Source organism: Drosophila takahashii, chromosome X (genome assembly GCF_030179915.1).
Source record: "Drosophila takahashii strain IR98-3 E-12201 chromosome X, DtakHiC1v2, whole genome shotgun sequence".
In the NCBI taxonomy this organism is placed as follows: domain Eukaryota; kingdom Metazoa; phylum Arthropoda; class Insecta; order Diptera; family Drosophilidae; genus Drosophila; species Drosophila takahashii.
Window position 1 is genome coordinate 6,366,758 of NC_091683.1, and position 19,857 is coordinate 6,386,614.

At 38.8% G+C, this 19,857-nt stretch overlaps 2 protein-coding genes across 3 annotated transcripts in view; both read left to right on the top strand.

The window, feature by feature from the left end:
• Positions 1-8,632, top strand: part of LOC138913903 (uncharacterized) — a 164,479-nt gene extending 155,847 nt beyond the window's left edge. Inside the window, exon 3 of one of the 2 annotated variants that reach the window (XR_011419783.1) lies at positions 8,497-8,573. Coding sequence is in view for 1 of the 2 variants with exons in the window: in XM_070219085.1 (XP_070075186.1) it covers positions 8,497-8,600 (104 nt within the window). In the remaining variant the exon portion in view is untranslated. Of the gene's footprint in view, positions 1-8,496 lie in introns of both variants that reach the window. The other variant, XM_070219085.1, reaches the window with a different exon arrangement.
• Positions 8,633-8,858: 226 nt separating this feature from the next.
• Positions 8,859-19,857, top strand: part of LOC108060326 (uncharacterized) — a 70,593-nt gene continuing 59,594 nt past the window's right edge. The window contains 4 exon segments of the mRNA XM_044394393.2: positions 8,859-9,150; positions 10,356-10,512; positions 10,788-10,884; positions 10,983-11,112. Coding sequence (XP_044250328.2) covers positions 8,859-9,150; positions 10,356-10,512; positions 10,788-10,884; positions 10,983-11,112 — 676 coding nt within the window.

Below are 19,857 nucleotides of genomic sequence, written 5' to 3' on the forward strand. Positions count from 1 at the left end.
TATGCACAAAGTCTCCTATTTCACAATTGATTTAATTGGTTGGAAATTTTTAACGAGCCCCATTTAGTTGGACTCTGTCTATCCAATTACTGTGGTTTCATTTATTTTGGATTTTGCTGCATTATAATTACATTTTGGAGTATTTAATTTCACATTTTTTTGGGTGGCTGAATTAAAGTTAAGTTAACCTGATGGCGTATAATTTAAATAGTAAATTATGTTGCATATTTTCTATATTTTTCTATACTTTTTTTTTCAAAATTAATTGCATATAAATCTAAAAGGTGTCTTAAAGTATGCTATGAAAATTTAAACGTTGTCTTTTCGTATTTATTTTAACTGAATTAAAGTTAAGTAAGCCGGATGGCGTTTAATCTAAATACTAAAGTTTATAGTATATTTTCTTTATTATTTGCATACTCAATTAAAATAAACACAAGAAATTTGCGTGTTAAATCCCGAAAGGCTTGTGTGTACTTTGTTTATATATTTTCCGAAATGATTATTTTTCTAGTCAAGAAGCCTTAAAGTTCCATCTCTCGCATTTCGTGGTCAGCTTTGGGCTATTGACTCGAACTAATTGAAGGCCATTATATTCTGAGACTCTGGTATCATTGTGTGGAGAAATGCTTGAAAGTTGTGAGAGAAAGTTGGGGAGGGGAATGGGGGAAAATGCCGAGTGAAATGTTCTTTGGTGCCTGCTGTATCGCTGGCCTTGTGCCAATCAGTGTTTGCCTTCGTCAGTGCCACTTGTGGCAGTTGCACACCTCCTCCAACTCCCACTTTCACCGCCCACTTTCACCGCCCCCTGGAATCGTACTCCTCGTACTCGTACATTTTTGTAAGTGCATCAAAATTCTTAGCATAAGACGTGGACTTGTATCTCGGTCTGTGTTTTCCTTTTTGATTTAGTTTTTATTTTCCCAGCTTCTTGTTTTACTTTCTTTTCTTTTTTATTTTCTTCCTTTGCTTTCTTTACATTTTTCATGATTCTCTGTGCTCAGCGTTTTTCCTTCGTTTTTTTTTTCCTAGTTTAGTTTTAGCTACCTCCCCCTTCTTTGTTTTGTTTGTAGTATTTTCTAGTTTTCTCCTACATTCTTTTTTTTCTATATATATAAGGATGAATATTTTCTTTTTTTATTTTTAGCTTGTTTGTACTATTTTTTTTTTTGCTGGAATTTCACTTGGTGAACTGGTCTGGCGTCTATTTCTTTCTTGCCACATTTTCATGTCGTTCTCTGTTTGGTTTTTATGTTTTGTACAACAAATTTTATGTTGGCTTGGACGTCTTGATCTGAACACCCCCCACCCACTTGCCACCCACCCATCAGCCCCTTAACCCTCGAGTGCCGCTACGTGTGCCCTAGAAAAATGCACAGAAAATTCTTCATTTGCGAGGGTTCCAATTGAATTTCGAGCTCTGAGTCCTTTACTCGTATTTTTTTACACACACTTGAAAAAACTCTTGGAAAGAAAAGTTGAAAAAAGCAAAACAAACTAACTTATTTTTGTAAATCTATCAGAGTTTTAATTTTTTTAAAATCAAAGGGATTTTTTAGTTTAATTCAAAAAGTACAACAATATAAATAACTGAGGAACTAAAACTTAAATATTTCCATATTCAGTATTTACAGAATCTGTAATAAATTACGAAATTGCCTTATTTTTAGCACTCATTTTTTTCCAGTGCCCTTGGTGTGTGTACTTTGAGTGTGTGTGAGTGCGGGCATTCAATCATTGCGAGACTTTCAACATGACGAAAGGATGGAGGAGGACAAATGGATGGTGGGCGGTATGGGGGGAGTGGCAGCAGCTATCTGACTGATTCTCCTCGTATTTTCCCCTTCTCTGCGCTTTTTTTCCAATTTATTTGCTTGCTCCACAAAATCACCAACTAAGCAATAACAAAACAAGAAGCGAACCCCTTTAGACGTGACTCTACGTTTCACTTTGCAATGAAATTGTTTTTATACCCGTTACTCGTAGAGTAAAAGGGTATACTAGATTCGTGCAAAAGTATGTAACAGCTAGAAGGAAGCGTTTCCGACCCCATAAAGTATATATATTCTTGATCAGGGTCACTAGCCGAGTCGATCTAGCCATGTCCGTCTGTCCGTCTGTCTGTCTGTCCGTCTGTCCGTCTGTCCGTCTGTCCGTCTGTCCGTCTGTATGAACGCTGAGATCTCAGAAACTACAAAAGCTAGAAGGTTGAGATTTCCCACACATATTCTTTGGCTTCCTACGCAGCGCAAGTTTATTTTAGACGAGCGCCACGCCCCCTCTAACGCCCACAATCGCCCACTAACGATTTTAAAATGGGTCCTGCGCCCACATCTTTAAAGATTTCCGAGAAGTATAAATGCAATTTTGTTGTGTATATTTATACCTATCGAAATGTAGAAGACATTTTTCAAATCGGACCATTCATTAAAAAGTTATACGCAATCAAAAATTATATATCTATCTCCCTCGCACTCCCTTTAGCTGAGTTACGATTATTAGTCGGGACACCAACCCGACACAGCGTTCGCACTCCCTTTAGCTGAGTGACGGGTATTAGATAGTCAGGACAACAACCCGACTATAGCGTTCTCTCTTGTTTCATTTTCATTTCCATCTCGCCTCCTCACTAATGGGTTAACTCGAGTTGGTTACAATCTAACCCAAGGGCCCCTCAAGTGGGTTAAGCCTAAGCATTTGTTCGGACCGCCTTCATCCCCTAGAACCCCTTTAACCCCTAGTTTGTGTTAGGGGTTGGGTTGGGGCTCAAGTTCAGCAAATTGTGAGGATTTTTGTGAGTTATTGTTTGGATCCATTTGTGTGAGAGGATGCGAGGATTTGGTCAACGGGGGACCGGTAATAGAATTAGGCAACTCCAGACTGGCTTGGGGATAATCAATTTGATAGTTTTGCCCACCTTTGAACCCCCTCTTCCCCCCTTCTCCGATTTGGCTTTCAGTATTCCCGGGTTGGAATTGAAGCAGCTTTAGATATTGGCTGCTGTGGGTGCCAAGCCTTTCGACATTCGGCATTTCGAGAACAAAGAGTACATTTTCGGCGAGTGTTTGGCCTTTTTGTGGCTAGTTCTTGTTTGCCAGTGATATATGCAGGCGCCTTTGTTTCGAAGAATATAACTCTAATTGCCAAAATGTACAATGTTTTGGAAAGAAGTGAAGTGAAAACAATGAAATTGGACTCGTTTTGACAGGTTTTGAGCTTATGAAATTAAGAAAGATGAAATTAGTGTTATTTAGTATTTTTTATTAATGTTAGAAGAACACATCATTTAATGTGCTTTATTGATAATTTATAATCATTTTTTATTGGGCAAAAATAATAGTAATAAAATAAAAAAAATTTTTTTCGGCGGAAACATTTTTTTTTTTATGTAAAAAATAATAATAAATATTTAAGAATTAAAAACGCGTGATTAATATTAATATTATTTAAATTTTTAAATGCAACATCTATTTTTAAACTGTTTAATATTTGCTGGCTAGTATATCCACTCTTTAGAGTGTCCACTGTGCTTGATGTAATTATTGTTTGCTGTTTCGCTTCTATTTTTGTGTAGTTATCTACCGGTCTCAGTGATATTTATGATCTTTTCGTGTCACTTAGCTTGATATATTCTGTTTTCACAGAATCGCATTTGTTTTCATACTTACTCCTTTTTTTCCCTTCATTTTTTTCCTTCCGATTTGGTGTTGTTGTTTCTTTTAGAGCCCGAGGCTTTATGGCTTCCACGGAATTTTTTGGTCTTTGCTTAACTTTTGTTTTGCCGGTTCTTTATGACTCTCTGACCGCCCAAACCGCCCCGCTGATCAGTTTTTGGCCCTTTCGCCCCCTTCGCCCCTCCTTCCATCCAGAGTCTCTCTGTACATTTCATTTGCAATTTACTTTTTGCCCTCTGGCCAAGTTTCCAACGTCGGTGGTTTTTCCCGCACAGTGCTCGTCATCAATCTCCTGCCCTCCGCCGCCTCCGTTTCCGATCTCTCCGAGCTCCGAGCTCCGTACTCCTCGATGCTCCGATGTTCCATGGATATAGCTCTTCGCCTTTGGCCATGCTCCAGTTTTTGTGCCATTTCCCAATTGCTTTCTGTGCGGTTTTCCCCATTGTTGTTGTTGTTGCATTGAGAGGAGAGAGGATGTTGGAAACTGGATGCTTTTACCAAATCCTAGGCGTGATTTGCCGTTTAATTGTGCAGCAAGTTGCCAAAAACGCAATGAGTGAGAAATGGATATTTGGATATGTGTGACCCCCTTTTTGGGGGGCGCCCCTGAGTTCCTTTCACCCTTTTCACCCCTGCCATAATGGATGCTCTCGTTTCGGTTTTTTTTTTCTTCTTTTTTTTCGGTTTGGTTCTCATGTCCTGGCTGCTGAGTCCTGAATCCTGCCAGTCAGTTTAGACACGAGAATCGTTTTTGGCGGCATGCGTGATGTCCCTTTTGGGTAGCCGCCTCCCTTTCCTAATGACTCTTTTATCGGCACTGCCAGAAATAGTTTATTTATTCCCCACAGTAATGGGCTAGCCGATTACTTTCCTTCGCAAGTAATTAAAATGTAAAAGAATAAAAATTAATTGATTAATCTAACACATATATTTAAAAAAACTGCTTGCACTGCTTGAATTCCATTATTTGCTCATAACTTTTTAGTGCATAGTCCGATTTGAAAAATTTCTTCTACATTATGATAGGTATTAATAAACTCAACACAATTGCATTTATAATTTTTCGAAATCTTTCGTTTACCGTTCATCTACAGAAATGAAATTCTTATCATAGGAAACTGTATGTTAAATATGAAGCTAGGTAATTTCCCATTAATTAAATTAATGATTAACTGACTGACTGATAGGAATGTTCCTTTTCCCTTTCTGTCAGTGGATGCTCATCAATAAGGCAACAAACTTACAAAACGTCAAAAGGACCGACTTTAACAGGACGGACATTGGTTTGCACTTTGGCAAAAAAAAAGAGAGGGGTGAAAAAAGAGGGAAAGGAAATTGAGCGGTAGTAAGGATACCATTCCATGGGATAGGGTAGGATCTCTCTGGTCGCTCCATTTGATTCACCTTTTGCCTTCGCTGGGACGTGCGCAAATCAGTTGCAGGAAAATCTATCAAAATTCCGCAAATAACTGCACGTGTCCTGTATCCTGTCGCCCTGTCTTCCTGTCGCATGTCCTGGAAAGTTACTTCGTTTCAATCAGGCATATTGGTTGTACATATCTCGTCGTCTCTTCTAACCCCAAACCATCTTAAAAGCATCTATCTTCGCCTTGGCACATCCTCTGTTTCCCGATTTCCCATTTGCCTCTTTTCATCTTGAGTCCTGGAGGCAGGACACTCGGTTGGCTTCTCCTGAGCTGCTGAACTGCTTGCATTTGATTAAGTGCTGGACGTCGTGTTTAGTGCGATATATGTATATAGAAGATATAGAAGAAGCCGGTGAGCCATCAAACCATCAGCATCACCAGGAGCAATGGCAATAGCTAAGGCAAAAGCAAAAGCAGAACATGTGAACTTTCTCATTTGAGCTAATGATCCGTGTAATCTGCTTGAGTTTTCCCGCTCTGTCCCGCTCTTATTGAGCAATGTGTGCACTGAAACAAAAAACAAAGTATTTTGTAAAATTTAAAGTTTGTATTAAAATATTTTTTTTTAATTATTGGGTTAACCTATATAGAAATCAGTTCCTAGTAAAAACCTACTCTATAATAAGAATATTTGGCAAAAATATAAAAGTTATAGCTTTACTGGTTTGGCCAATTTGATTGACTTCTACAATTTTAACGTTAGTTTTATATATAAATAGGTGAATTAAAAAATAATTTTTTTCATCAGGTTATATTATTAATTTTTGTATTAAAATATTAAAACTAAATGGTAATGAGTTAATTAACTAGGTTTTTCCGAGTGCATGTAAAATTGAATGCTGGGTTGCCTGCTGGGAAAAGCTTCGCATAATTGGCATAAGTTTGCACTTAAGTCAGACTCAAAGGCAACAACACACATACGCACACGCACACTGGCACACACACACATTCACCTGGAATGTGTGCATACATAAGTATTTCCTCACCTGTCCTCCAATCCATCCGCCAACCACCATCCATCGATGTTGCGTTCTTCTCACGGTAGATTTAACACACGACGGAGCGTTCAATAAATGTCAGCAATTAAAAAGGCGAAATAAATGTTGTACCACCGCCTTCACAAGTGTGTGTGTGTGTGTGTGTGTGTGAATGGGCGGGAGGGGGCGTGGCTAGGATGGAAAATTACGTGGTAAACAGGTGTAATATTTAAATGTCAGGAATGCCGTGAAATCGGAGTGAAGCCCAAATGGGAATTAAGGAAAAACAAAGGAAAATCTAGAACTACATTCTTGTGAATCGGATTTTGATTTCTAAATAAATAATTCCGAGTAAAATTAAAGCAAATTAAAACATACAAGATATCACTTTATTTCACCCAAATGACACATTCCTAAATGGCTGCCAATTTCTGGTCCAAAACGCCTAAAGTAAATCTTTTCCTCTGCCCGAGATTGATTCATTTTGGTTTTTGGAGGAATGGAAAGCATTGTTTTGGTCTGTGGTCCTCCGCCTTTCACATGATTGATGATGAGAACCCCCCGCAATCTCACCCATTCAGCGCAGCGTCCTGCGCAAATTGGCAGGATAATCGTGTTGAAATGGTGTCCTTTCGGAATGCAGATTGGCATTTGGCAATGCGAAATTGCTAAAATCCCAAAAATACTGTCGCATTAGGCTTGAGGTGAACCAAAAGTATTTTCATTCCGAGTGCATATATATGTATGTACTTGTGCCTTTCTCCATCCAAATATCAATTTCAATTGTGCGGCCAAAGAGAATAGATATGCAGATGCAATTACCAATTACCGCGCTTGATTTGCCTGATGCGTGTAGTTATTTCAACTGCCAGACACTGAGGGAAAATTGCGCTTATTTTAAGTGCATTTTGTGTATTTATGAGGAAAGTATTAGGAATATTGTAAGTACATTTTGTGTATTTATCGAAAGAAAAATGTTTTTCCTTCTTACAAACCAAGTGTGTTGAAAGTAAAACAGATTTGTGAAAACAAGAGAAAATGTTTATAAGGTTTAACTATTTCATTGTTCATCTTGAATCGCAAAATAGAGAAATAAACTATGATGAGGTATTATCTTTGCTTTGTTTACCTTACTACCCTGAAAGTCCCAGATATGATGCTTAATCGTTTCTCTCTGTGCCAAAGTACATACACGAATTTGTGTTTTACTTATCGCAGGACAGTATCGCAGGTCTGCTAACAAGATTGAATGACAGGATATATGTCGGGATATATGTGCTGATATACCACATACATGTGCGGCGACAACAATTGAACATGTTTCATTAAATGGCCAAATTTTGGGGGGTGGAGAGGAACGTGCTGCGATGTCTTCACCTAATTAGCATTGAAGGCGGGCAAAAATGCAAGCAATAAGCAGAAAACAGAAAACAGGCCTCGAAAACTGGGTGTCCTTAATTGAAGTGCCACAGGATTAGGATCATCCAAAAGCATCCCGAAAACACCCGAAAAAGGGATGATGGCACGTGCTAACCAGAGGGAATCCGAATCAGAATCAGAATCGGAATAAGTCGACAAGTTTTTGTGCTTGGGTGGCGCATTCTTTAATTTAAATGCCAGCCATCTTCACGTTTATCAGATTATTTGCGACAAACACTCGAGTGTGTATATGTGTGTGTGCTTATGAGGACGTAAATGTGTGGCCTGTGATTAGCAGGATAATGAGGAGGTTTCGCCAACTGACCCGGGAAACCGATCTTCCAGCTGGCTGGGCATTCCCACAGTTTGGTTTTATGGAATTCTTTAGTTTTATGTGACACTCTTAAATGTTTTATATTAAAAATGAGTAATTGGATTTATTCGCAGAATATTTTCTGACATTATTAAGAAAGTTATTGAGAAATAAATAATAATAAAACATAGGATAATTGAGAAATTTATATAATTCCATTCCCACAGTTTTGTTTTATGGATTTCATTAGTTTTATGTGCTACTCTTGAATGTTTTATATTATAAATAAGTAAGTTAATTTATCCGCAGATAATTCAAACTTATATTGGAGGATTTTTTAAGTTATCAAAAAAGTTATTGAGAAATAAATCAAAAAACTTGAGATATTTACAAGAAAAATCAAAAGGTTTTCTTATTAATGTTTTCTTAATCTGTAGGTATATATTTTCCAATTTTAGTTAATAGTTTTTCATATTCTTTTATTGCCAATGAAGTGTTTATGGGGTATTTGTGAGTTCGGTTGGCCAGGAAATTACCTTTCCTTGTGCTAACCTGAAGCTGTTGACTCAATTACACGGCGTTTGCCATGCAATTTGCGCCCCCCAAAAACACTCACATCGCACTCACCTCGCAATTTTCATTTTAATTTTGGCCAGGTTTTCATGAAAATATTTTTGCATTTGCAGCATCCGGCGCGACAGGCTGTCTCACTTCCACATCCGCATTCGCATTCGCCAAAAAAAGGAAGGCTCGTAAAAGGGCGCGCTACAACAATAAGAACATTTTATGACGGTCACATAATAACATTGGAAAACCCAGGGAAAGCGAGGAAAAGCAGGGAAAACCCAGGGAAGAAAAGGGGATGCAAATTACGTGGCACATGAAGCGTCAAAGCGTTTGATTTGATTGTCAGCGCCAGAGAAGCGAAGCGTTTACACCTCCAACACATTGCTCTTGAGCCGATTGATTGACTGACTGACTGACTGATTGATTGATTGACAGATTGGCCAGATTGGTCGGAGGTCAGGCGAGTCGAGTCACGAGCACAATGAACAAGAAGTCGCCACTGCCGCTGGCGGCTTTTCTCGGCAGCGATGGCAGCGGCGGCAGCGGAGGAAACTGTGCCGCCAGCGGCAGCAGCAATGTTGCAGCCACAGCAGCAGCGGCAGCGGCAGCAGCCAACGGTTCCGGCGGACGCGTCGGCGGTCGGCAAACCTCATCGGCGGGCGGATCGTCGGTCGGCGGCGGCTCCAAGTCGGACAAACGCGAGGCGGGCGGCGGGGGCGGCAGTCTGTGCGGCTGCCAAAAGGCCCCCAAGTCGCACTGCATATCAGCAACAGGTGAGAAGAAATCCTTACAAATTATTAAGTTTGCCTTGTTCAAATTGATTTGTCCAAACTAAGACTGCAAAACCGCAAAAAAATGTTTATTTTTGTCTTAAATTCTATTCCATGTTTCCCACCCTAAAAAGTCAGTATTTTGGCCATAACAATGAAAATAGTGATCCAAATATGGATTGCCATACCTTTCTGAAGTCGTTGTTATTTCCTAACGACTGGCATTTAAAACTTGACATTTTATTTATTTTTAATTTTTCGCAAAAAATCATGGGGTACCCCCTTATAAAAAATTGAAAATTTGTCAAAATTTTATTTTTGTAAGATCACCCGGAAAGTGTCATGGATTTATTTCTTATTTTGTTATCTGTTCAAAACAGTAAGTATTTTTGGTGTAGGACCATTTTTGGCCAAGTTACAGCAAAAAAACCAAAAGAAAAAAATCAAATTTTTGTCAAAAACTGAAATCCCGAATTTCCAAAAAAAAAAAAAACGGGTTTTTTCGCTAAAACAAGGCAAATACTGATTTTAAGTATGGATTGTCATACCTTTCTGAACTCGTTATTAAATTTCCTAACGATTGGCATTTAAACCTTGACATTTTATTTATTTTTAATTTTTCGCAAAAAATTATGGGGTACCCCCTTATAAAAAAATTAAAAATTGGCGAAAATTTTATTTTTCCAAAATTACACGGAAAGTTTTATGGATTTATAGCAAATTTTGTTATCTGTTCAAAACAGTATGAATTTTTGGTGTAGGACCATTACAGCAAAAAAACCAAAAGAAAAAATTCATATTTTTACCAAAAACCCAAATCCTAATTTTCAGCAAAAAAATAATTTTTTCTTTAAATTTATTTTAGTTTTTTATTTTAATACAAATTTAACAAAAAAAGTATGCAACATTGAATCGTTGGCTCAGAAAACAGTGCGTATGAGCAATATAACATTATACATTACTCATACGCCCTGTTGCTTACTAATTTCAACTAATTTTGCTGGTTATAAACATACATTTAATTTTGGTAATTTCTTCTAATGTTATATTGCAAATTTAAGAGTGCACTGTAAATTGTTTTCAAAAGCATTTTGTGTAAATTTAGCACAATGGGCAATATGTTTAAATGTTTATTGTTACCTATAAGCATTTATAAAAATATATTGGTAAGTACCATTTAATTAACCCACTTTCTGACTTATCCGTAGGCGTGCTTCTGTTGGTGCTGCTCTACACCGCCATGGGCTCCATTGTCTTCGTGACCCTCGAGGGGGAACTGGAGGATGGGGGCACCCTGGAAACCGCTGTGGCAGCCTCTAAGCCCTATCCCCGCACCGAAATAGCCAACGCCGATATACGATCCAGGTAATATATGCACTTTGAAAAGAAGCAATTAATTTTATAGCCACAGGAGGTGCTTGTAAGCTAAATTACCTGGTTCCTTTTTAATTTGCATTTGAAATTCGGGATTTTTTCTTGTTACCCTTATAACAATAAAATATCTAAAACACTAAACCGAAATTCGAAAATAGTTCCTACTATAATTTATAATTAATACAATATTATATAATAAATAATCTAAGTAGATATATTTTTATTGCTTATTTAACAGATCAATTAATTATTATTTTCTCCCTTAGGACGGTGGATCGCCTGTGGATGATAACGGAGGACCTGAATATTTTGTACAAGGAGAACTGGACCCGCCTCGCCGCCCAAGAGGTGCAACTGTTCCAGGTGAGCACCTCGAATGTCCAGAGTCCCGAATGGGACACGGCATCTTGGCCCTGATTTGGGAACGCTAATTGAGCGCTTCCTTGGCTTTCATTTCGCAGGACACTTTGCTGCGGGCGGTGCGCCAGTCGAAGGTTTATCCCCCCGGCGGCATCCAGCTGAATGCACCGACACACAAATGGACCTACGCCTCGGCCTTTCTCTACTCCCTGACATTAATTACGACGATAGGTGAGTGAGAAGTGCCAGTGGACACCCCCCTTCCACCCCCTGCCATCACTGAATGTCGAGCCCATCGCTCATACGCCCCGTTTGCCTCCCCAAACCCAATTCCTTTGTTCGGTTCGCTCCTTCGATTCTCTGGGCAATTTATTAGCCCGGTCATCTGACGTTTGCCATCCGAGCCTGCCAAGTGCATGAACCCAGTCACGTGTGCGTGTGTGCGTGAGACGTTGAGTGACCGCCCCGGAGCATCCATCTACCCACCACCCATTTGTTCAGCCCACCACCCCATGAACGACTGCTGTTTTTAATTAACAAACTGTCAACCGGCAGCATCGATTTCGTTCGCTCTTCCCGGCCTGGCCACATATTTTTTTCAATTTACCCGAATGCGTCTGCCTGCCCTTTTTTTTTTTTTACTTTTGCTCCTTCCTGTCTGATTTCAATTAGTTATAAGTAAGCCGGGGGCTAAGCAGTCGAGTGTCCTGCTGCCACGCCCCAAAAAAAAAAAAAAGAAGCAGAAAACCCTAAAAGAATGTAAAGATGCATGTTTAACATGCCAGGCGCACACACAAAAAATCGCATGTAAATTGGTGCAAAAATAAATTGAGAGGTCAAATATTAATTGGAAAAATAATTTGAAAAGGCCAACAAGAGGCCAACACTTTCATTTCCGGCCTCATCATTTATTTGGCTTTAAAATAGAGAATTATAAATTTGTGGTTTCCTTTAATTGGAAAAATAATAGTAACTTTTAGTTACGACAAATAAAGAAGTAATGGTTACATAAAAAAAAAACTTGATATTAAACTTTGATCAATTTGATATTATCTTGTATCAAAATTGTCCTAATATGCGACATGCTTCTTTTCTTCGAATTCAAAGAATTTCCGAGAGAAAGAAATTACCAAAATAACTTTACTTAATTGCCATTTTACTACCATATGCGTAAAAATATCATAAATTTACCATGCGCATATCGATTTGTCCCCAGCGTTCTTTTTTTGTGTGTAGAATTTAAAATATTACTTGAAAATCTTTAGGCTGTTATGATTTTTGCGTTCGGGAAAAGGGCTTCAAAATGTCAGGACCTCTGCCCAGGACTTCTGTCAGCTCTTAAGAATAACGGTCACGTACGACTGACTTTGCCCCCACGGAGGAGGGTATCAACTGTCGGATTTGTCTTGGCATATTCAATTCACTGGGCAGCGCCGAGTTGAAAATTGTTTAAAAAATAAAACCAGACACGCGTTGTGTGGTGCTGCTGACCCAGAGAAATGAAACGAAATCAAATGAAATGGGTAGTGCAGGAAATTTGGCGTGTGGTTTGAACACAAAAGCGCTCACAATAAACGCGCCCGTTAAATCAATCGAATTTGTAGCAATCAGCAGCAGAAACACCCATCTACCATCTACCGTCCACACAGAATCCGCTCCCCCGCATTATGTGAATTGAGTTTGGAATCAAAACTCAATTTTAGACAGCCGCCGGAGGGGAAAACGGGAAAAGGAGTGGAGTGCTGCCGCCGGGAAAGCTATCAAAAATCTGTCTAAATATCGCCAAAACCAGCCATGTAGCTCTCTCTCGCTCTCTGCGAAACGCTGCCAGTCACGACTGTATGGCGGGTGTCATTGAAATTATTTTGACATCATGTAGTTAAAGGGGGGAAAAGCGGTAAATCGGGTTCGGGTAAATGTGGAGTAGACAAGCAGCAGGGCAACCTGCGGTTGGCAGTTGGGTAAACCAAACAACAGCGGCAGAAATACGATGGGAATATATAGGATGAGCAGCAGCAGGAGCAGGACATTGGGAGATAGGATAGTGGGAGATCTATTCCGCAGGATTTGGGGGAAAGGATAATTGCAAGCCCTTCGTTTGCCCCGAAATTTATAGGACAAGTTGTGGTGGGTGCCGTCGTCGTGTCTCCTTGAAATTTCATGTAATTAAAGCCTTTGATTGAAATGCCATTTTGCCCCTGACAGTATTTCCATTTGCTAAAGGGTTTTCTTGTTGGGCTTAATTAATTTAGCCATTAATTTGAGGAGCTTACTGATTTCCTGCTAAAAATCTAATAGTTTTAACTCAGTCATGCATCATTGGTGATTTATCATGTCTTTATTTGTAATAATAAGAAAGAATTACTATTTTGGTCTAAATAATTTTTATTATTATTCATTTTAGCTTCATTTGTTTTGAAATATTAAGAAAACATTAGTATTTTGGCCTTCATAAAAATCGTATAATATTTTAATTTTTTCTACTATTTAATTAATATTTTAATTCAAATTAAGGCAGGAATATTTCTATTTTGTATATTATAACTTAATAATCCACCTTTAAACTGAACCCATCAAACAGCTATAAAATCTCACTTAGTCGGGAAATATAGAAACATTTCCTAATAATTTTGCTTACTTTTTTTGCTTTTTACCAAACTACAAAGTACTTAAGTCCGTTTTGATGCGATTGCAATTACTTACACGGAGGTCGTACTTTAAATATCTGTCAGCTCTCGAGACAACTTGGCCTGATGGCACATCAATCAATTATGAAACAATTTGTCCCCAAATTGCTAAGTGGGAAGTTTCGATTGTTTCCAGCTAATGTGTGTTCTATAAATAAGCAAAGTGCCAAAAAGTGAAGAGTGGGGGTTTGGGTAAATGTGAAAGTCTGGAAATCGTTAAATCTGAAAATCGGAAAATCCCTGCCAGACCATCAAGTCACCTTGGAGTTGGGCCAAAAAGTTGGCCCGGCAATTGCTTTGGGGTTTTGCAGGAGGGTCGACGACGACGAAACGATCGTCATGAGATTAAGTCGGCAGAGACAAGAGCATTATGCAAAATTCCCATCGATTATCTGGCTAAAGCCCTGCCAGTTCACTTGGCTCATTATTCAATAATGAAGATATTTGGCTGTCATTTTGGCTGCTTGAGGTTGGTTATTTGCTTGGTTATGGCCCACCTGTCTCTAACTGGAAGTTGTTCAATTAAAATTCACCGAAAATTGGCCATGACGCTTACACAGAAAAAAATTCGGTACAAAATAGGGTAATTTCTACCTTATTTTATGTCAATAAAAATAAAATAATATGATTGATGTCAAATTTATGATTTGAACGTATCAACTTGATATTTTATCATTTCATAAATGTTATTAAAATACTGTTTTTAAATTCCAAATGTCGTATTTTTTGAACAAATATTGTTAAATCTAGTCTTCATAACATTTTGATATGCACATATCAATCTGATCTTTTGTCAATTTTTTTCTGTGTATGTGTGTGTGTGTGCTTAGCTCGTAAAACGAATTTCATTGCCTACTTTTGGGGGCTAATGGCGTCCTCAAAATCCCATCCGTTGATATATGGCTACCATTTGCATTTCGTTTCGTTGAATTTCCTTAACTACACTGCTTTATCTATTGACACAATCATCCAGTGGCTGATTGTCTATTACCAGGGCATAATTAATATTACACATACGCCCCCCATTTCTGCGGTAATAAAATTAACACTTGTGCTCATAAATATAAAACATTGAACTAATAAATACCACACACACGCACACACTCCATTGAGTTGTGATTTATGCGTTGGTTTTGTTGCCTTTTTTTCGCTTTGCCATTTTCCTGACAGCTGCGATTCAATTTGGCCAACTGCAGTGAGCCACCGCAGAATCCACTTTTAGCCAACTAACTGCGGAAAAGTTGTTAGTTTTTTTTCTAGTTTTATGCTAGTTTTTAGGGCGTGGCATGTCATTAGGGCGGAGAGCGGTTGGTTCGCTTTATTGTTAATTGGATTTGTCGCCGAAGCACAATGAGAACTTTTTCATTTTGCAACTCTTAATTGAGTCGGAAGCGCAGGGATATGAACAGTGGTTAGGGTCAAAGAAAAAGGATACTATATACATCCTGGAAAATCGCAATCACTGCAATCAATAAGTGAATGCAAACACATAAATCTCGGGGAAATAAATGGGGGATACCCAAAGCACCACACTAAAAAAAATCTTGACATAAAACGATGATCGATTTGATATTATGTGGTAAAAATTTGGAATTCGATATGCTCGAAATGTAAGTCAGATAGTCTCCGAAAGAGAGAGTCCATTTCAGTAACTTACCATGCGCATATCGATTTTACATGTTTTTTTAAGTGCACCCACCCACTTTGACCTTCTTCTTCTTCGCGCTCTTCCGTTGACCTTCAACTCTGCCAGACCATAAACTATTACTATATCCGTGTAATGGCTTCTGCGTCTGCCACTTCCGGTTGCCATTTTGAATTACAAATGGCTGTGCAATGCGGAGAAAGAATCGTTCGACTGAATCGCCATTTATATCTGTATGTTTCGTGTTTGCCATTCGACGACCACCCATTTGCATGACCAGCTTGGTGTTGTTAACTTTATTAAACACTCTTGCAAACTGCATTATGCTTACACGATTTTGTAGCACTCCCCAAAAAATACGATATATATATAGAAAAATTCCCTCACCACAAACACTTTCGCTTCTCTTCGCCATGATAGATGACACGTCCTCTGTTGTATTATTATTATTACATAATTTGTATGCCCTGAATTGTGTTTCGCCGTTTTGGGTCGGCAACTATAATCATTTGCCACACGTGCCGGCCAACGGGAAAAAATATAACTATGGGCTCAGTGTTGGCCCAAATGGAGTGACTAATTTGACAGGACTTTTCTTGATTTTCCCTGACTTTTATGTATAACAATTTCACTGAGCTTAACTAATTATGAAGAGGTACAATGAAAAAAAAGGAGACCGCTATAGTCGATAACCTTAGCTAAAGGAAGTGAGAGGGAGATGGTGATATGTGTGCAGCAAAGCTTGCACTGCTTGAATTCCATATTTGGCAAATATTATTTGCTCATAACTCTTTAATAAATCGTCCGATTTAAAAAATTTCTTCTACATTTCGATAGTTTTTAATAAACACAACAAAATTACATTTGCACTTTTTCGAATTCGTTAAAGATATACATTTTTAAGTCGTTTAAGGAAGAAAATTAGTAATTTCCCGCAGGTTTCTGTGTAAAAATAACTTTTACTTTAGAGAAATTTACTTTTAATATTATTTAAATAGTGTTAATGTTTTTTATTGATATATATTGTGAACTAGTTCAGCCTAGAAAAAGGCAGCACTGATTGAATTCGGATTGTGTGGTGGTGGTTGAAAGGAGAAAAAAAATATATATTGCGCGGCAGTTTATTTTATTTTATTGCAATTCGCAGTCTCATTTTTATGGCTCAGACATTGTGAGTGTGTGTGTGTGTGTGGGTGGGTGTGTGTGGGTGGGTGTGTGTGAGTGGGAGAGGCAGGGGGTTTGTGGGCGTGCCTGTGTCAGTGTCAAATATAAAACAAATAATGCCAAACGCGACAACAGTTACAACAGCAGGAACAACAATATCGGCGAGAGGCAATCACAGATAAGTCAACATTCCGCTGACGAAGAAAAGTGAAGAAGAAAGCGAAGGGGAAAGTAGAGAAAGTGGGCGAAATAGCGAATAAATGAGTGGGTGAGCGAGCGAATGAATGAATGAATGGGCCAATGAATAAGTGCCAAACGCCTTGGCTCACAAACACACACGCACACACATTACAGGCAGGCATAATGGCGTATAGTGTGTGCGTGTGTGTAATCCCCCCCACCCCCAACACTTTTGCAGCCCTTGACACGTTGCATACATTTTTTAATGTCTTCCTGTTGAACAGCAGTTGCAACAACTACAGCGAGTACAACCATGACATGTGTCAAACGCTAAAACGCATACTACTCAATTTTTCAGCCGACCACCCCTGAAAAAGCCCCTCTCCAACCCCTTTCTCCAGCTTTTTCGGCTAGTTTTTCATCTCCTGCAAGCGCTTACTGCAGGCAATCAATCTCGCAAGTGGGGAAAAGCCAGCGAAGGGGATTAAAAGAGAGGAGGCACAAAAGAAGAAAGAGTTGAAAGAGGGGATGGGGAGGGGTTGTTCTTAAAGCCTGTAGACTGAGATCGAGACACGCGCTTCTCGATTCTCACCCCCCATCATCATCATTTGGCTCTGTGTGGCTCTCTTGGGGATTTTGTCTTTTAATGCCGGATCCGGAAATACACACACGTGCACAGAGAAAACCACCCACAGCCACACCCACGCAACAGGGAACATCGTCGTCGGTCCAATCAAGCGTAGCTCTCATTTCTGTGTGTAAATGTCGCCTATCAATGCTTAATAATGTCATAAAATCAAAAAGTCAGGCGAGGCGCAGGGCAGCACAACAATCATTTGGATGTCTTACCGAAATGCACGATGAGAAAAAAAAGTCAGTGTGAACCTGCTAGCTGATAAAGGGTCCATAATTAGTATGTTTTTGCCATTCGAACAGTGTGACCATGCTGCCGAAAAAGAAGTATTTAATGGGGCTATCTAAATAATGTAAGAAAACCCGTGATTTTGCTTTAAATTGATTATTTAAATGACAGTGTAATGAGACAAGTCATACATATATGCAAACTGTGCCAATTTGTTTTCTGTGTGTACGTACACATGCTCCTCCTTGGCTCAGCATATGTGAGTGGTTATGGAACATTTTTCAGGGCATGTGTTCGAGGCACCGTCGCCGTTCGAGTGGCCACTCTCCCTGCTCCTTGACCTTGCACCACCCCCTTCCAAACACACCCTACACACCCTCTGGGGGTCAATGGGGAGGGGGGCGGTTGAGATGACTGAGAACAGCTTGCTGGGCACGACGACAATCAGGCTAGAAGCGGGGAGTAAAAATCGCTGGAAAAAAAAAACGCAGAAAGCTGAAAGGAGGGAAAATGTTGCTGCGTTAGCTGGAAAATATGCAGGCCCCTACTTGCTCAGTGGGTCCATGTATTGGCTTGAGTTCGCATTTTTTATTTTATGCATATTTTTCGTCGAGTGTTCGGCATACAGAAAAAGCGTTATACAGTGTGCGAGATTGTGAAATTGTGAGATTGTGAGATGGGATGCATCCGTTATGTCAAGTGCTTGACAAATTGTTATACACTGGCAAATAGTCAGACGGATTTGATTGTTTCAAGTTTGCTGCTTGCATAATTGGCATTTATTTAGCTGAGCATTTGAATTAATATAATTTAATAATCCAACGAAAAAGTTTATCTTACATTCCTTTTCTTTTTTCATTAATTTTGTCCTTTGATAACTAACTTCATGTAAATTAAAACTGTCATTGGCAATGAACAGCAGCCACCAAGTTGCTTTTGACTGACTATAATTATATTATTTTACAAAAAATACTTCAATATAAGGAAAAGTAATGTTTGGTTTTTGAAAACCATTCAAAAATCATTCATGGCATTTGTTAGCAATTAATATACATAATCATAATCCGATTAAACGAGTTTTAAAACTAATTACCAATTAAAAAGTGGTTCAAAACAATGTTGCCATTGATAAGCATAATTATAATCCGATTAAACCAAAACACTTACGTCTTGTGTTTAAATTTAATATTTTACAATAAAAAACCAATAAAACGATTGAATTTTGAGTGCGTTCTAAAAAAAAAGTGTAACCAAAGTTTACAAATTTGTAGCCACACTAAAAGGACTTCTTTTAAGACTCCATTAGATTTGATAGCCCAAGTTAGGGTTGCCATAAAAGCGTTGCATTTTTCAACCTATCAATAAAGTTGGGGAATATGTGTGAGTGTTTTTTTTTTGTAATTTTCCATGGAAGAAGAAAAGCTGCTGAGGTTATTTTCATGGCCGAGCAACAATAGCGAACTGTACAGTTTTGCCATATGAATTGTGACAAAATGCCATTGCGAATGGCAGTGACTTCCTCTCTCCTCTCGCTCTCTCTCTCTCTTTCGTCTCTTTCCCTCTATCTATATCTCATTGTGTCTCTTTCCACGAGTTATAACCTCACTTCACTTCGCCCTCTCGGCCAATTTTCGCATTTTTATGCATGTTTTGACATGTTCAAGCATCGTTGGCGTCACTTCGCGATGTCAGCCATGCAACGTTTTATGGTCCGCATATAGTATGTTTGCCATATACGCTATATACTATATATACACAAACAAACAAACATATATCTATAGAGAGGGAGATCTGATAGGACTGCATGCCCGTTCGTTGGTGGGACATTTTGTCTGCGGCTGGCTTTTGTTTCCATTTCGCTTTTCGCATTTCGCATTTGTTTAACAGTTAAATGGGCAGCATCGACGTCGCTGCCGGCGTCGCCGCGTCTCGATAACAATTTTAATAGGCCATTTAATTTTTAATTAATTCTTCAAGCGCCAGTTGCCATGTCATAAAAATGTTTGCTGTCATGTTTGTCCAATGTCCTCTGTCCCTTCAATTTTACCATCCCAGCCAGCCCATTGATGATGATGTTTTTGGGGCGTTTAATGACATGTTTTTGTTTCATTTCGCCCTTGCCGGATGGCCCTGCATATCATTATTATTATTCCGATATTTCTTTGCTGCCCTTACCCGCAAAAATAATCCGCAATTTGCTTTGTTTATTGAACATTTGTCTATTTACGATGATAAGGGGCGCGCGCGTGTTTTTCGCTCGCAATTTCATTACTCAAAACTTGCTGACGCAAAACACACACACAAAAAGAGGAAAGGGCAATTTCCTTTTGGTACATGACAAAAAAAATGTATTTCCCTCACTTAAATATGGTTTTATGTGACAAATGCTGGCTTAATTACCCCAAAATAATAAGCAATGCAAGTTAAAGTTTGTTACT